General features: G+C 42.6%; 1 protein-coding gene across 6 annotated transcripts in view; it reads right to left on the bottom strand.

The window, feature by feature from the left end:
* The window catches only part of LOC147361890 (ATP-binding cassette sub-family C member 4-like), a 162,588-nt gene that overhangs the window by 141,759 nt on the left and 1,599 nt on the right, over window positions 1-19,230 (bottom strand). For all 6 annotated transcript variants that reach the window (XR_015138358.1, XR_015138359.1, XR_015138360.1 and 3 more), the window contains exons 2-3: window positions 14,090-14,200; window positions 13,421-13,541 (exon numbers count right to left, since the gene is read on the bottom strand). Coding sequence is in view for 3 of the 6 variants with exons in the window: in XM_086330209.1 (XP_086186335.1) it covers window positions 13,421-13,541; window positions 14,090-14,200 (232 nt within the window). In the remaining 3 variants the exon portion in view is untranslated. The remainder of the gene's footprint in view (window positions 1-13,420; window positions 13,542-14,089; window positions 14,201-19,230) is intronic.

Below are 19,230 nucleotides of genomic sequence, written 5' to 3'. Positions count from 1 at the left end.
TGGTTCACATATGGGAGACACGCTTTTATTACCTTCTTTGTGAATCTTTATGAACTGAGACATTGGCACAAACACATCCACTCTTTTCCATCCCAAACTCCACATGTCTGTAGGTCAAGGGAATGGAAACCAGCTTCAGTTGGAATACCACAGAGAAACCAGGCTTGGCAGCTCTACAGGCTCTCAGCTCCCGAGAGCACTGCCTCAATACGTCTCTACCCTCTAGAAGTTGGAATGTTCCTTGGAGTGAAAAATTAAATATGTTGGAGGTTCAAGCTAAAAAACCATGTCTTCCGTGGTTCTCCATCCACCATTCACTGAAGTTGGTGGTTTGGAATAAATGTTCCCAATCCTCTCTTCCCCAGGTCTAAACCAATTGACTCAGAGTACACTGAGGCTTCCACTCTGAGTAAGACTTAGGGAAAGCAAGCTTCTTTCCCAAAGAAAAAGGCAAAGAAACAGCAACACCTACCCACCCTGCCAAACAGCCACTTCGCCCCACAACTCACTCCCTCCCTCTAGTCACTCCTTGAAGGTCTCTTTCTCCCCAGGTCCCCTTCTTTCTCCACCATCAAAGAAAACCAAATACTCAATGAATCCAAGTCACCAAAAGTAAACACCTTGACCCTCAATATCATTTCCTCCACAGACTTCTCAAAAGACAAAATTCCAAAATTTTGGAAGTCTTTCAGGAACAGGGCTTTTCCTTTTCTGGCAATCCCGCCTTACTAACACGGACAGGGGAAGCTTGGCTTACCTGACAGGTTTGCTTTGATAGCTCTCTTCTGTCTGTCTGAAGCTGAGGAACCCACACACAAGAGGAGGGAAGGAGAATCCATAACACCAAACACCAAAAATACTAAGCATTTCCTGCTCAGCCAACCAGTGCCTGATCAGAATATTTATCAAAAGATGTCCCCATCCCTCATAAGGGGGTCTCATTAAACCTTAACATTCCTGTCTTGTTCTACACAAATGGACACACACACATTCACAGGCTGCACCAGCTGCCTCTCCCTCCATGAAGTCATGGAAATTTTCATCTACTATAGAGGATAAAGGGGAGAAGGCAATGGCACCCCACTCCAGTACTGTTGCCTGGAAAATCCCATGGATGGAGGAGCCTGGTAGGCTACAGTCCATAGGGTCGCTAAAAGTCAGACACGACTGAGCAACTTCACTTTCACTTTCCACTTTCATGCATTAGAGAAGGAATGGCAACCCACTCCAGTGTTCTTGCCTGGAGAATCCCATGGACGGAGAAGCCTGGTAGGCTGCAGTCCATGGGGTCGCACAGAGTCGGACATGACTGAAGCGACTTAGCAGCAGCAGCATAGAGGATAAAGGGAACACTATTTAGTTGAAGAAGTATAATAAGATTATCAGACTGGAGTAAAATGGTCAGTTCTGATACATTTCCACCGTGTCCTATCACCCATCCCAAGAGGCATAGAGAGCTTATGGAACAGTCCCTCATAAAATGGATTGTCAAACACTCTGTTTATAGAGTTTCCTGAGATGGAAATGTGGAGGCTCACACTGAGAAGCAAGAACATCAAACTGTACACACAGGCAGTCCCAGCCCAGGTATGGCCAAGGGCAGTCTATTGCTGCAGCCACAAAACACCAGAATCCCAGCAGTAATATCTGCCATCCCAAACTTTCCTAAAACTTATGATTCTCTTTGGGAATCACTGTTGCCTGTTACTTAGGTCTCCATTTGAGCTAACATCCTTGTGATTACAGGAGAAATAAAAGTAATGTCACTCACCAAACACAGTATGGATAAATGCAACAAATCCAGCAATAAAGAGTGTAAATAAAGGCAGATCACTACTGTCTAAGCATATCTGGAGTTTTTCGCTGAGAAACAATATTTAATAACCCAGTTGACAGACTTCCCTGGTGGTCCTTTAGCTAAGACTCCACACTCCCAACATAGGGGACCTTGGTTTGATCCCTGGTCAGGGAACTAGATCCCACATGTAGAAACTAAGACCTGGCACAGCCAAAAATAAAAATAAAAAACAGTTGGAGAAATAGCCTCATTAAGGTTATAATGCCAGTTCATGGCTCATATCTTCCACTCATCTGTCAATTCTTTTCATTCTTGATAATGATTATCATTTAATTGGAATAGAAAATTTGTTATCTTTCAAAAAGGTAACAAAGGATTTCAAACATGATGTGTTACTGATGCAATTTGGGAGGAGAGTCACTTATTATTCTTAAACACTATTTTGGGACTTCCTCCAATGGCTCAGTGGTAAGGAATCCATCTCAACACAGGAGTCACAGGAAATGCAGGTTTGATCCCTGAGTTGAGAAGATCCTATGGAGGAGGAAGTGGCAACCCACTCCAGGATTCTTGCCGGGACAATTCCATGGACAGAGAAGCCTGGTGGGCTACAGTCCCTGGGGTCACAAACAGTCAGACACAACTGAGTGACTGAGAACACATGCACAACTTTGCCTCCAGCAAGGAGCAGTCATGGCAATTTAGAGAAGTGATGAAAAGTATAATGCACCCGGAATTTCCATTCTGGCATAAATTGCAACTATGGAAAACAGAAAATTGATATTATGCTCCACATGAAAACTAACAGGAAGTAAAAAACAATTTTCCAGTAATGTCTCTCAAAGAGAAAAAATAGAAACAAAATAGGCAAAATAGTGAATAGCACAAAATTGTGAAAACAAAACCCCAAGTACATATAGAGAGTAAGAATACACATATTAAATATGATTCTTCAAAGCTTCCAGAACACACAGGACAGAAGTTACTGAAGTCATCAAAGGTAGACTGAGTAGATCTGTCCCCTCCACACACAAAGAAAGGTTAGATGAACAGTCATTTAATAGGACAACTGGCAGGAACATTTATAATCTGTGAGTATTTCAATTTCTGACGTTTGGTAAAACTGGCTGAGGCAACCCAGGCAAAAGATTTTCCAGCTACCAGAAGATTAACTCCTGCATATGCTCAATGTTCTGTTCCAAGTATTAACTCCAAATGAAACAGTGGTGTGAATCCCAAGGAAAGGTCCAATTTCAGAAGACTCTGCTTGCCTTGGAGAGTCTCTCAGAGAGGCAAGAAGTGGCTGTGGCTCACCCTGGGGACACAGACACTGGTGGCAGCCATTCCCGGGAGCTGCCCCCACCACGTGTACACTGGTGTGGGCAGACACCACCAAGGAAATCTCTCATCTCTACACTCCCGATCCTTACCTTCAACTAAAAAGAAATAAAACAACTGAGAAAATATTCATTATCAACCTTGAAGCTAACATACTGAAATTTTCTTGATCAGCAGGAAAACAGTCAAACACTGCCCCCTTAAACCCTTCCTCTTTGACATAAATCAATGATCACATGTATATTCTTTCCACAAGCCAATTGAGAATATAGTTCTTATTCTTTCACAAGAATTCTTCAGAACTCTGAAATCATAAAGGATCTTTAAAAGAGAAGAATTTAATACCACAACATTCATTATTCAGGATTCTCTGAGAGTCTGAATTTCTGAGGCAGACTTTTTATTTTGGCCACACCATGTGGCATGCAGAATCTTAGTTCCCTAACCAGGGATCAAGAACCCTCACATCTGCACTGGGGGCATAAAGTCTTAACCACTGGACTGCCAGAGAAACTTGTGGTAGCCATTTCTTGACAGAGGCCTTGGTATTCAGCCTCCTGAAAGCACCAGATATTGGGTCCCACCTTTTGCTTCTTAGAATAACTTCTTGCAGGGTTCGGTTAGAAACTAGAACTTCTGCAGTGGATAGAATTCCTTCTCTAAGTTAATGTACTTGAAACATTTCTCACCCAATTTCCCCATATCTCATTCATGGAAATAAAAACACAAAAATAGAAACAAGCTAACAAAGAAAAACACTTGAGTGAAATATATAAGCAGAAACGAGTGAGCTTGTAGGGAAAAACTGAACAGGCAATTAATCTTTAGAACTGGGGGAGTTCTAAAGTGAGGTTGAGAAAAATCCAGAGATAAGGAGGAAAAGCAGTGAATCTGGGAAATCATATCCACCATCACTCTAGATATCCTAGCCTTCACTCATCTTTAACGCAGTGGTCTTCATCCTGACTGCACCTTAGCATCACCTGGGTGGGGATAAGGGCACTCTGATGCCCGAGGCCCAGCCTCCAGAAACTGGTTTAGGTTCAACTGATTAGTGATGAAGCCTGATTAGTGAAGATTCCTCTCCCTGGAAGATTCTGGATGCAGAAACTAACCCCATGTAAGCATCTGCTAAACTCCATTCTTGCACTGTCTTGGCATCTGAGTCTGGAATGGCTACAGACCTGCTCTGAAGGAATTACAATTATCACAGAGTTCCATGGCACATGTCATGCTTCCAGAAAAATCCTTATAAATCAAGTCCAGAGATTACAGTATTGAAATTGAAAATTTTCATTCTGCACAGTAGGAAAAATTAAATTTCAGATAAAACTATATTTAAAAAACATCACTAAAAAGATGAGTCAAAATTAGCCTGGAAAGTTATTCCTAAAAGGAGAAGGAGAATTAGAATAGAGCTAACGAGGATATCAGCCTTCTTTAAAAGTAGCCTTGTCTTGATTTTAGAATCATGAAAACATTATACAGAATTATAATCATAAAAGAACTAATTTTTTAAAAAGCAATTCCTAAAATTTCAAAGTAAATTTAAATAAAAGTACCTAAATATCTACCCATCCTGTTGGTTCACAGAGCCATACAAAAAAGAACTATCAAAATTGATTTTAAACAAAACAATTTGAAAACACATTCTCTGCATCCTACACCCACATGAAGACAATATGAACTGCAAAAAGATAAATCTTATAATGATTTCAGAAGTCACATTATAAGAAAAAACAAATGAATAATTATGTTCATATCAATGAGAATTGGGCTTAGACTTGGGACAAAGAGAATGGATGATGGGAGAAAAGAGACATAGATGTAAGCACAATAAGATGAAGTAAAAACACTAGTGTCCTGCATCTGACTTGGATTGGAAACACCCATGTAAACATATTTGTTTACCTTAAAAAATGTATTCTACTTTGTCTAATGAAAAAAGCCAAGAAACAATAACCAAGAGCAATAAGCTCCTCTAGCACCCAGACTATAGTCTTTAAATACCATTTCACACTAAAAGAAGACAGGGCTGCTTGGATAACCAGGGCTGAGCAAATCCTGTACAAAATGAACTAGAAATATCATGTCATATCAGAAAGCAAAAAACAAAGCAAAAGACAAGAAAAAAAAAGAAAAACTAGCCAAGAATTCTAGAATATGTGCAAAAGACTCAGGACCCAACCTGAATATACTCCCACTGCCCAAATATGGCCAAAGGTTGGCACAAGCATAACAAATGAAATGGACTGAAGCAGATCAGAAATGCTTAAATCCATGAGCTCAAACCGACATTCACAAAACCAAACCAAGCAAATAGCAATAAAAACTCACTATCCCCTCTCCTCACTAGAGGAGAACCACTTCATCATCTTGAAAACAGGTTTTAAAAACTGAAAAAATTATTTTCCCCTACTGTCCCAATAAATACCATAGTTCAGTATTAACCAAAGAGCTTAAAACATCTTCATTTTGCAACTCTTAATAAATTAAGGGACCTTGAGCAAGGATCATGAATAGCTCCAACATCACACACACACACAAGATGTTATGTACCTTATAACGGATATATACAACCCTACCTCCTACATAGACAAGGGGGTGAAGAAAATCCAAATGAGCTACATCAAACTTCTAGACCTAAACACCAACCTAAGGTGCCAGAGGAACATGTGAATTGACACAGGGGGAGATCCGATCAGCCAAATCCAGGCTGTGGGAATATCTACAGGACAAACAACCTAGAGACATGGGGTGGGGGGGGAACAGAAAAGCAATTGTATAATCTATGTCAGCCAAGTGTACCTTATTTAATACTGCTTCCAACAGAAAAGGGGAAAAAGACAACTGTGAGCATTGGCTAGATACTAATGATATTAAAGTTAATATTTATGAATAATAATAAAAATGTTTATGCTAAATATGTTTAATGGGGGAGATTCCATATCTTTTAAAGATACATACTAAAATATTTATGGATAAAAATGATATGATGTCTTGAAACTGCTTTAAAATAATCTTGGGAAGTGAGGGTGAGTTTCAGATGAATCAAGACTGCTCACTATGGCAATTATTGAAGCTGACTTAGGGTGACATAGAGGCTTATTTCCCTTTACCCTTCTGAGTGCTTAGCTGAGGATCTCTGTAAGAAATGACAGAATAGCAGGACAAAATCAAACAGAAGTTTATTAACATGTATATTTCTGATACACATGCGAAATATCAAGAACTGAGTAACTCCCTGAGATGGCTCAAGCCATCACCTTAAATACCATCCCCAGCTAAAGACAAAAGAAAAGGTGATGGGGCACCTATGAGAGGTTAATAGGAAAAGCAGCTTAAACTACACTAGGGTTGGGTTTGCTATGCAGATTTCATTCTTCCTGAAGACTGTCCTTCAACAGGATTCTGCTGTGATTTAGAGCCATCCTTCTTTTTCTGGTACAGAGAGGGAGACACCTTTACAAATGGAGACTTCCTTTATCAGTGTAAATGTCCCTCAGAAGAATAACTTCTACTCTGTCTTCAGAGTTTCTCCTGTGTCTATTTCTGAAAAATAGAATCAACTCACGACAATCTTTCTGCCAGAGAGCCCTATTCTGGAGTGACACATTGTGTTACCTTTCATTCTGTTTTTGCATTTTTGAAATGTTCTTAAAAATCTACAGGAAATTAAAAACAAAACAACAACAACAAAAAAAACCACTATAGAAAGCAGTTGACAGAGGGGCCAGAGCTAGAAAAGCAGCTCCTCTTGGCTCTGAGCCTCGGTGGAGGCTGTGGAAGGAGAGGACAGAACACAGAGAACACGGGTCTAGCAGTCAGAGCACCACGCCTCAGAGACCAGGTCGGCCACCTGCGAGTCACATGACCCTGAGCCCATCGTGTGCCCTCCTGGGCCTCCGGGTCTTTATCTGTGAAAATATCTTGCCTTGCCTGCCTCGGAGGAACCCTGGGATAGCTAAATGAGATAGGACAGCTCAGAGAGCTCTGAAATCACCATAAAAACAAGGGTTTTTCATCACTTTTATTATTAGAAGTCCTGGTAAGAGATTTACTCTATTTTTATGGCAGAGCCTGGTTTCCAAAGGGCTTGGAGAACTCATTGTTGCTCACAGGTGGTCACAGTGGAATAAGAACTCTTGAGAAAAGCCATGTATAAAGCCAAATTTTCTAGACTGCAATTAAAGTTTCACTTCTAAGCAGATTGCTAAAATTTTTAATCATTATGAATGCAATCTTTTAAAAAGAGTCTCCTACCTCCCTGACTACACAAAGAAAATGGACTGAGGAGGGTGCAGGAAACAAGTGAAATAGGTGAGGGAACTTAAGAGGTACAAACTCCAAATTATAAAATAAGTAAAAGGGGATCAGGGGCCAAAAAGTAAATATATAAAAGTTTAAAAAAATAAATTAATCACAGGATTATAATATACAACATAGGAAATATATTCAATAATATTGGAATAACTTTGCATGGTAACTAAACTTATCATGTACCGTATAAAATATTAAAATGATGTATACCAGAAACTAATATAACAGTGTAAGCCAATCATACTTCAGTTTAAAAAAATTCTTTTAACTTTACATTAAAAACTTACATATGCTTAGAAAAAGAAAAGAAGGTGGATATAAAACCCTAATTTATAACTCAAGGTCATCACTGTGGGTATTACCAACACCTAATGGCTAACGCGATGCTCTCAGGAACCAGCAGGGCGCACACAGCAGGTCTGCTCTGCAGGTTCCTGTCCACTCTGCTCAAGGCCCCCTCCTCCTCTCCCTTGCTGTGTGGTCCTCAGTGGTTGCTCTCAGCCCGCAGTATCTCTGCCACCAGCAGCCACTCCTCACCCTCCTGGACTGGGCAAAGTGAGGGACACATGGAAGAAAGGGTTGGGGAATAAATGCAAAGTCCACTCAGCTCTCAGGGAACCAGCCATGAGTCGAGGCACAAAGCCCACTGTGGGACTCAGAGGATTCTGTTTACTTCCTGTCCATCAGCTGAGCTCCAAAGTGAAGGTTTACACACACATGGGCTTCCCCACAGCCTCCACCTGGACCAGAGACCATCAGCAAAAGTGGCTTCAAACAAAGGCCAAGTGTCCAGACAAGGCTGGGCCACATCTAAGGGTCCTAGGAAGAGGACATAACTCCCAGCTACTCCTCCCCTCTCAGGAGACTGGTAAACCCACTCCAGGTCTCTGAGGTCACCCCACTTACACACCAGCAATGGAAACCTCACCTCTCAGAGAGAAGCCCTGATGACCTGGGGAGGTGGTCTCTGTGTCTCTGGCCCAGGCAGAAACTTCACGCTCCTCTTCTCCACCCTGAGAGCCCTAGGTATGCGGAAACCTGTGTCCTCCCCACCTGCAGTCCCCATGGAGGTTCACACAGGGGCCAGGGTGCTGGGAACTCTCTGCCTGTTCTGTTCTAATTAGCATTGACCTGCAAGGGCTCCCCAGCCTGGTACCTGTTTCTCCAAGTGGTAGAGATACTCCACAGTTCTCATAGGACAGAGGTTTTCATATTTCAGAATCCTAAGAGCCTCACCCTGGACTGGTGTCACCCCGCTTTTTCCCACTGGTGCTGCCAGGAGTACCCGGGAGGCCCTGCTTGTGCTGTGGGTGGAAAGAGCACACTGCTTTGGATCATGGATGATCCACGGGGCTTTCTGTGCACTGGAGGAATTGAAAGAGGGCTGAAGATCTAAAAGGAAATATGTTTGTGTTTTAGAAAATCCTGGGATGAGTTTAGATGTTTCATTATCAAAAATATAAAGACCAACAAGCAGTACAGATAGATCACAACATGGAAATTTGCTTCATAAAATCAATTTAAATAACTAGTACTGCTACTGCTACTAGTAATAGTAGTACTACCACACAGATGAGCCCCTACATTCAAGGTCCTCTACTCCCCACTTCTCTGCCATGACCACCCAACAACCAATCTCCTAAAAGAGGGCCCCGGGCTCTACCAGCTGCCCCTTATGCAGCCCCAGGCCTGGCCTTCCTGGATCCCCAGCAGGAAGTATTACTGAGTCTGGAAAACTTTGAAGTCAACACTCCCAGCACCACAGTGGGGCGAATTCCCTCTCAGGAAGAACCCCAGATCCTGCGGCCTCTCCCTCTATGTCTGCTTCTCCCATGAACTGCCACAGCCAAGACCCAGGACTCATATTAGGATGGAATCCATTCGAGGCTTAGCAACTGCACCTAAGGAGCCGACAGCCCAGGACAGCAAGAAAACCCACATGGGCTATGCTTTGAGACCCACTTGCCTTCAAGCCTCTTTATCATCTGGTACCAAAGAGAAACTAGAGAACCAGGGACAGCAGAGAAAGATCTGCTGCAGGATATGATCCAATATTAAATCCAGAGGCCACTCATCCAACCAGGTACCTGGCATTAGTCACAAGTACACACCAAGGCCCCAGGGTTTCCAGACAAGCAGAATTCATGAGAACTCACCCAGGACAGAAACCTGCATGGAGGGTACATGAGTTCTCCACAATTCATGGTGAAGCTGGAGCTCCTCCCCACGGGGGGCTCTGGCCTGGCTGACCTGGCCCATGGGGAGGGGGCAGCCCAGGGAAGGGAGTGATCTTGGGAGCTCTGGCAGCTCCAGCCCAGACACAGGACCCCAGGTTCTGTTCCACAGGAAGGGGATGATCTTTTCCTAGGAAAGCATTTATCATATGTGACCTGAGAAAGTCAACAATTATGCTGAGCAACTCTCAAATGTCTTATGTTATTCTGGGCTCCAGTCCAAATTTGAGTGAATAATAGTCGCTAGTCGTGTTTGACTCCTTGCGACCCCATGGACTGGACACTGCCACGCTCCTCTGTTCGTGGAATTCTTCAGGAAAGAATACTGGAGTGAGCTGCCATTTTCTTCTCCAGGGTATCTTCCTGATGCAGGGATCAAACAAGGGTCTCCTGCACTGCAGGCAGATTCTTCTGAGTGCCAGGAAGTTCAGTTCAGTTCAGTTCAGTTATTCAGTCGTGTCTGACTCTCCACGACCCCATGGACTGCACCATTCTTGGCCTCCCTTTCCGTCACCAACTCCTGGAGTTTACTCAAACTAATGTCCATTGAGTTCGTAATGCCATCCAGCCATCTCGTTTGCTGTCATCTCCATCTCCTCCCACCTTCAATCTTTCCCAGCATCAGGGTCTTTTCCAATGACTCAGTTCTTAGAATCAGGTACACAAAGTATTGGAGTTTCAGCTTTAGCATCAGCCAATGAATATTCAGGACTGATTTCCTTTAGGGTGGACTGGTTGCATCTCCTTGCAGTCCAAAGGACTCTCAAGAGTCTTCTTCAACACCACAGTTCAAAAGTATCAATTCTTTGGCGCTCAGCTTTCTTGATAGTCCAACTCTCACATCCATACGTGACTACTGGAAAAACAATAGCTTTGACTAGACGGACCTTTGTTGCCAAAGTAATGTCTCTGCTTTTTGATATGCTGTCTAGGTTGGTCATAACTTTTCTTCCAAGGAGCAAGCATCTTTTAATTTCATGGCTGAAGTCACCATCAGCAGTGATTTTGGTTCATGTACTATTGAAGCATGTCTTGGAGAATTTTGAGCATTACTTTACTAGCATGTGAGATGACTGCAATTGTGTGGCAGTTTGAGCATTCATTGCCCTTGCCTCTCTTTGGGATTGGAATGAAAACTGACCTTTTCCAGTCCTGTGGCCACTGCTGAGTTTTCCAAATTTGTTAGCATATTGAGTGCAGCACTTTCACAGCATCATCTTTCAGGATTTGAAATAGCTCAACTGGAATTCCACCACCTCCACTAGATGTGTTCTTAGTGATGCTTCCTAAGGCCCACTTGACTTCACCTTCCAGCATGTCTGGCTCTAGGCATGTGATCACACCATTGTGATTATCTGGGTCATAAAGATCTATTTTGTATAGTTCCTCTATGTATGCTTGCAACCTCTTCTTAACATCTGCTTCTGTTAGATCTATACAATTTCTGTCCTTTATTGTGCCCATCTTTTTATGAAATGTTTCACTGGTATCTCTGATTTTCTTGATGAGATCTCTAGTCTTTCCCATTCTATTGCTTTCATCTCTTTCTTTGCATTGATCATTGAAGAATGCTTTCTTATCTTTCCTTGCTATTCTTTGGAACTCTGCATTCAAATGGGTGTATCTTTCCTTTTCTCCTTTGCCTTTAGCTTCTCTTCTCTTCACAGCTATTTGTAAAGCCTCCTCAGACAACCATTTTGCCTTCTTACATTTCTTTTTCTTGAGGATGGTCTTGGTCCCTGCCTCTTGTACAGTGTCACAAACCCCGGTCCATAATTCCTCAGGCACTCTGTCTATCAGATCTAATCCCTTGAATCTATTTCTCATGTCTACTGTATAATCTTAAGGGATTTGATTTAAGTCATACCTGAATGGTTTAGTGGTTTTTCCTACTTTCTTCAATTTAAGTCTGAATTTGGTAATAAGGAGTTCATGATCTGAGCCACAGTCAGCTCCTGGTCTTCTTTTGCTGATGGTATACAGCTTCTCCATTTTTGGTGGCAGAGAATATAATCAATCTGATTTCATATGGACTATCTGGTGATGTCCATGTGCAGAGTCTTCTCTTGTGTTGTTGGAAGAGGGTGTTTGCTATGACCAGTGTGTTTTCTTGGCAAAACTCTTTTAGCCTTTGCCCTGCTTCATTCTGTATTCCAAGGCCAAATTTTCCTGTTACCCCAGGAATCTCTTGACTTCCTACTTTTGCATTCCAGTTCCCTATAATGAAAAGGATATCTTCTTTGAGTGTTAGTTCTAGAAGGTCTTGTAGGTCTTCATAGAACCATTCAACTTCAGCTTCTTCAGCATTACCGTTTGGGGCATAGGCTTGGATTACTGTGATATTCAATGGTTTGCATTGGAAACGAACAGAGATTGCTCTGTCGTTATTGAGATTGCACCCAAGTTCTGCATTTTGGACTCTTTTGTTGACTATGATGGCTACTCCTTTTCTTCTAAGGGATTCCTGCCCGCAGTAGTAGATATAATGGTCATCTGAGTTAAATTCACCCATTCCAGTTCATTTTAGTTTGCTGATTCCTAAAATGTCGATGTTCACTCTTGCCATCTCCTGTTTGACCACTTCCAATTTGCCTTGATTCATGGACCTAACATTCCAAGTTCCTATGCAATATTGCTCTTTATAGCATTGGACTTTACTTTCATCACCAGTCACATCCACAACTGGGTATTGTTTTTGCTTTGGCTCAATCTCTTCATTATTTCTGGAGTTATTTCTCCACTGATCTCCAGTAGCATATTGGGCACCTACCGACCCGAGGAGTTCATCTTTCAGTATTCTATCTTTTTGCCTTTTCATACTGTTCATGGGGCTCTCAAGGCAAGAATACTGAAGTGGCTTGCCATTCCCTTCTCCAGTGGACCACATTTTGTCAGAACTCTCGTCCAGGGAAGCCTACTATTAGGAGACATTTCTAAGTATAAAGACAAGTCAACTTAAAAAGTATCCTCAGTACATGTTTCACTTTGTCTTACAATCTATAGATAATACATTAGAATATGTAATGAATCCATACAACTTTTCCAAAGGAATACCCAAGACAGAAGTAGCAATAAAGTTATAAATGACAGTCATCAATCAGATGAAATAATTTAGATGAAGCTTGTCTCTCTCAAAGAGATGGGGACTGGTAAAATGGTAAGGAATGAAATACAATGTGCTTTTAACTTTGTATGAAAAATAATGTTCAGTTCCATGTTGTTGAACATAGGTCTGTTGTTGCCACATAAATCCTCTACTTCAAATTACTGTCTGAACGCTTTATTAAAACTCTGCTTCTGGCCTTTGTTTTGGAATCTGTTACCATCTGTTGCCATCTCTTGATCGCTGTTCTCTGAAGTTTACTTCCTCCAAACCACAGGACACATATTCCCTGAGGTTGTAAGATCTTCTTTTGGTCAAGGGTCACTCAACATTTATATTGAGCACCAAAAACATCCTAACATGGCATAAAATATCTTTCCAGTGCTGCTCTCCTTCCATTACACCATGTTTTAATCACTTAAAAGAAAAATAGTAATCTCCAGAGGTCAAGTCCTTTAAGAATCTGTCTATTCTAAAGATAAATACAACTGCTGATCTACATTATGATTCCTAGATGAGATTTACCCTTAGATCTTAAACCACTGTCCTCGCCCCGCCTCAGTCCATCCATCTCAGGACTGACACAGGTACACTGAAATGCAAAGCACTGTATGGAACAGCTTTTACCTCAAGAAATGTTAACATTCCCAAAACTAAGTAGGATTTTCCATAACACTTTACGATTGCTTTCATTAAAGAAGGCTTCTGCTCATCTTTCTGGGCTCTCAACACTTCTTGATCCCAGTACCTGTGAAGAAAGACAAAGCACAATAAGGAACAGCCCTGCCATAGGAAAACAGGGGAGGGATAGAGCAGAGGACAAGCCTTCACTACAGGGCGCTCCGTGGCTGCCCATAGATGCTGGCTAACTGCTCACAGGGCTCCCGAAAGATGAGCAGTGCAGACACTGAAGCACCAGGAAAAGAACCAGACCAGGTCTTCAGAGAAAAGTCCCAGATTCTAGAAACAAATTCCTGCTAAGCTTTGTTGAACTCACAGGTCATGAGCAGCTCAGAAGGGCAGACACTGTCTTCCAGGCACCCCACCTCTGGAGACAGAGCTTGGCCTCCAGGGCCATGGCTGTGGGCTCCCTCCACATCCATTCACACAGGGAACACAGGCTCCGCCAGCCTCCAAAGTGAGCTAAGCCTGGGGTCAGCATGAAGGGCTGAGGCTTCAGTGTCAGGGAAGGAGGCTCAAAGACCCAGGAGGGAGCAAAGGCCCCTCCCCACAAGCCTTTAGCCCCATAGAGAAATTTTCGCTCTTCTAACCATACTCCCTCCTGCCTGTGCTCACCCTTGCAGCTCTTCTCCAAGGAGCTGGGAGCGATCTTCTGGAAGCACTGGGTACATGTCATCTTCTTCTAATTTCCGTTTATGACTAATTTTAAATAAGGGGTTTAGCCACCTGTTAAACATTAAAAGGAGAGTGATATATATTCAAATTACATATCTTTAATTAGAATCCTATATTCATGGACATTGTTTAAAAAAAGTCTACATTTTAACTATACAAAGATGTAGGGAGAAAATTATACATATGCTTACAAACACATATATCAGGGTGTCAATAAGTCGCTCTGACTTACACAGAATATAACTTAACTAAAATACCCTGTTTGTGGTCTACTGAACATACATTGTACATACTTTAATTATTAAGAAAAATACATTTAGAAGTCAAAATAATGTTACATTGGTTCAGGAGCACAGAATAGAGCTGAATGGCCATGGTGGATAAGGCTGTAGATACGTTCCTATATTACCAAGCACTTAAATTTTCTGACCTGTATCAGACTCAAGGATTTTGCTGTTGTTTTTTAATGGCTAAGTCGTGTCTGACTGGTTTTGTGACCCCATGGACTGCGGCCCTCCAGACTCCTCTGTCCATGGGATTTCCCAGTCAAGGACACTGGAGTGGGTTGCCATTTCCTTCTCCAGGGGATCTTCTTGGCTCAGGGATCAAACCCGTGTCTCCTGCACTGGCAGGTGGATTCTTTACCACTGAGCCACCAGGGAAGCCCACCAGACTCAAGAATGCCTCAGTCACATTCACATAAGATGCAACCTTGTGGTCTCAAGACCTCCTTAGTTCAGCTAATAACACAAAGGAAATTTTACAGGGAATCATGTTACAATACACCACCCTGAGTCCAACCGGCTCTGGACCCTGACCTCCTTACAGCCCTGTCAGACTCCCCTCACATGAGCCTCTTTCTGACCCTGACCCTCTGAAGATGTCCTAACTTTCCAAATAAAATGAATACATTGATTTTTCTTATAGTCCTCTCTATAATTGAAGCAGAAATTGCTAGACAGTGTAAGACTTTTTTTAATTTCAATTTTTAATTCCTTTTTTAATTTCAATTTTTCTCTTCTCAAGTAAGCATCTCACTCTGTGCTCCAATTTCCAGGCATTCAGAGAAATCCCTTCCTGGTCTGGAAGGTCATAAAACATTCAGACCCAGGACAAGACAATTATTAACTGCTGTCCAGTTTATCAAGAGAAACCTCCAAGAAGACCATTAGCACTTAAAGCATACATTTGGTCCCTAAATAATGGTCTGGGGTCTTGAGAAAGGGTCGAGGGCTGGCGTTGCAATGTCTAGAGAAACTGAGAAACTGGTGGATCCAAGAAAGCCATAAAATCGACAAACTGGACATTGTGACATTTACATTAATTGGTCAAAAATGATGTATATTGAAGTCATGAATCAACCCAAAATGTATAGATCAATACTAGAAAAGATATAAAACTGCTATAATCCTTGCCTTTGGGGGGCCCTTCACCCCCTTTCAGAGTCTATGCAGAGGACTTTATATCCTATCTTCTAAAATAAACTTTGCCTCTGTGTTTGCGAGTTTCCCAAAATTCAGTCTTAGGCTTCGTGAACAGAACTCTGGTTTCACATTTCATTACCACTTCCTGGCCAATTAATTTCTTTTCAAATGTAACACAAGACTTTCATAAGGGCTGAAATTTTACTGACTGTGGGGTCTGCCACCTTCAGCCTCAATCAGGGAATAAATATAGCCCCCATACTTTCAGGAAACTCCACTAACATCTGAGAACATAACCAAACTACCGTTCAGTCCCTTCATACCCAGGCTTCTGCCCAGGAACATCAAGATTACCCCCATTGCCACCCCACCCCAGCAAAGGAGTATGTGTTAGTCAAATCCCTATTTTCTTGGGACCCAACCAATATTTCCGATGAGCCCTCCACCTACAGACATGACCGACTCTAGATACTGACCATGCCCAAGGGCTCTGGGAACAAGATCATACCAAAACTGGGGGGGTCTGGTCTGTGGCAGCAGTATCCTGGATGGAAGGGCACCACCATTAGTCTAAACATGACTCAAGAAAACCCAAACACAGTGTGCCCCTGAGGGTCCTCGAGGCCCCTGGGGCAAGGACCACCCACATTGGGCCATCAACTGTCTCCAAGAAAACTCTACTAGTGGATACTGGGCTATAAGAGGTGCACACCCCAATCCAGGTCACATTCAGATTTTAATTACACTCACCCCACCTCCCATCTAAATGGAGCCATTCATCTAGTCAGGAGGGAGCTGGACTGAACTGGTAATGGAAGGAGTTTATGCCCCTGTAGCATCCTTGGTGAACCTAGCAACGAGGAACAATTTATAAAGCCAAAGCTACTAAAAAAAACAAAAATAACAAAAAAGGGCCCAGGCCACTCGAACATTGGCCTGAGCAACTAAAGAACCCAGCCCTAACTTTAGAAAGATGAAATTTTCACTGGGCCTCTGGTCCACATGACAACGACCACTGCATAGCTCCTGATTACCTTCTGGCTGATCAAGGAGGAGTTTGTGCCCTTGCAACTAGTTCCTGTTGTTTCTATGTTAACATGAGTGGTCAAGTAGAAGACGGTGTAATCTGACTGTTAGAGAAGGCTGCTTGCAGACAGAGAAGGACGAATATCATATGATATTGCTTATATGTGGAATGCAAGTAAAGGCTGTAAATGAAGTCTTTAAAAAATAGACTTAGAGTCACAGATGTAGGAAAAAAAAAAAAGCGATGGTTACCAGAGGGTGACAGGAGGGACAAATTGGGACACTGGGATTGACATACACACACTATAATATATAAAACAGATAACTAAGAAGGACCTACTGTATAGCACAGAGAACTCTATTCTATACTTTGTAATGGCCTACATAGGAAAAGAATTTAAAAAAGACTGTGTATATGTATAAGAGATTCACTTTGCTGTAGAGCAGAAACTAACACAACATTGTTAATCAACTATACTCCAATAAAAATTCAAAGAGAAAGTCGCTTGATCCAATACTCAGAATAAGAAGGGCCCTGACTGAACAAATCTGGGACAGTATCAAAAGGGTAATCTCAGCTTCCTGGGCTTCTGCCATTCTTAGGACCCCTTACAATTATTCTCCTCCTGCTTTTTGGTCTGTGTATCCCCAACTGCCTCGTTAGTTTTATCTGGTCTTTATCTGGATGTGAGAATTGGGACTTTAGCCAGGTGACAATCATATTTATTTTAGCTACCCACTCCAGTATTCTTGCTTGGAGAATCCCATGGAGAGAAGAGCCTGGCAGGCTACAGTCCATGGGGTCACGAAAAGTTGGATATGACTGAGTGACTAACTCTTTCACTTTCACTTCCTGTTTTTGTCTGAGTCTCAGGCTCAAATGAGGAAGTTACAGAGAAAAAAACTGGTTAGAACTAGCTAGGCCCAAAATTGGAGAAGGAAATGGCAAACCACTGCAGTATTCTTGCCTGGGGATTTCCACAGACAGAGGACCTGCAGGGCTACATTCCACGGGATCGCAAAGAGTTGGACACGACTAAGCGACTAACTTTCACTTTCAGGTCCAAAATGGTGAAAAATCTAACCTCCCCTAGACCCTGAGCCTCATTTATGCATTCGCTGTAATATATTAGTATGCTAAATGGCACACTCACCAGTGCCGTGACAGCTGACCATGGTCATGACACAACCCACACAAGGACTAAAAATGAACATTTCCTCAATTTTAGGTCCAAACCACACCCTTATTCTCAGATAAGTCATGAATATTCCTCCCTCTCTTGATTCAATTTCCTGGCTTTTCAGTTCAGTTCAGTTAGTCGCTCAGTCGTGTCCGACTCTTTGTGACTCCATGAATCGCAGCACGCCAGGCATCCCTGTCCATCACCAACTCCTGGAGTTCACCCAGACTCACGTCCATCGAGTCAGCGATGCCATCCAGCCATCTCATCCTCTGTCGTGCCCTTCTCCTCCTGCCCCCAATCCCTCCCAGCATCAGAGTCTTTTCCAATGAGTCATCTCTTCACATGAGGTGGCCAAAGTACTGGAGTTTCAGCTTTAGCATCATTCCTTCCAAAGAAATCCCAGGTAAAATTCCAAGGTAAAATCCTTGCTTTTACCTTGACCCAAATTGGGTTGAGAAGTTGATTTGTGAACTAAGCTCTCGCTTCTCCATTCTTTGGTCATTGAATAAAACTTGTGCTGTCCCAGTCTCACCATCAATTTAGTTATTGGCTTTTGGAATCTGAGTGGAAAAGCAACCTCTTCAGCCAAGAAAAGGGGTCTTAGCCTGGGCTCAGAGCCCAGCACACGGTGGGAGACCAATTTGGTGACATCAGTTACATATACAAGGAACACCGTCTTCAGAGCCAGATTGCTTGACTTGGGATCCTGCTCCATTACTTACTGGCTGTGTGGCGGTAAGCGACTTACTCAACCTCTCTGCTTCAGTGCCTTCAGGTATAAAATAAGCGGTAATAGTGCCTTTCCCTCCAGCAGGAAAACTGGAAATGGGTGCCTACCCAAATCAATGAAAAGTCCTCACCTTCCCATTTCCAGGCACATACACTTTGAAAATTCACAAACAGAAGGCGTTTGGAAAGTTCCTTGCCTGGACAATTTTTTTCTACCTTATTGTTTACAGTAACCACACCCATTTTCCTTCTTCTAGGCCCCTCTTTCCTTAAGGGCCACCAAATGGCCAGGAGATGAAGCTACACACACTAAATACACCACCATCAAAACAAGCATAGGAGCTCCCAATCCCTGGAGATCCCCCGGGCTGTCCCATAAAAGAAGGAAATACTAGAAATTTGGGAAATATAAATGGGTTAGGGTCCAGAAATAAAACAACTAGTAATCATCCAAGTGTGATTAAAGCCCAAAGGTTCAGGACCACATAGTTAGTGGCCCAGCTACCACATGGAACACTTCAGTTAAGAGCTGCAACTCTCTGAGCTGTTTTTCATCTGTGTGTTTCCTCTGGGCTCAGGGACCCTTCAGTGGTTTCAGGACCAAATGATTCCTGGGCAGGATCACCTGCATCAAGACCATGTACTGCTTCTCTGAAGGCTAGAGATTGGGAAAGACCTCACAGGCTTCAGGGACCCTATCCCCAGAGTGATCCCCAAA

The sequence above is a fragment of the Bos grunniens genome, chromosome 12 (genome assembly GCF_055505025.1).
Source record: "Bos grunniens cultivar Pamir isolate PY7600 chromosome 12, Bosgru_T2T1.0, whole genome shotgun sequence".
Classification (NCBI taxonomy): Eukaryota; Metazoa; Chordata; class Mammalia; order Artiodactyla; family Bovidae; genus Bos; species Bos grunniens.
This window is presented reverse-complemented; position numbering and strand designations above follow the sequence as displayed.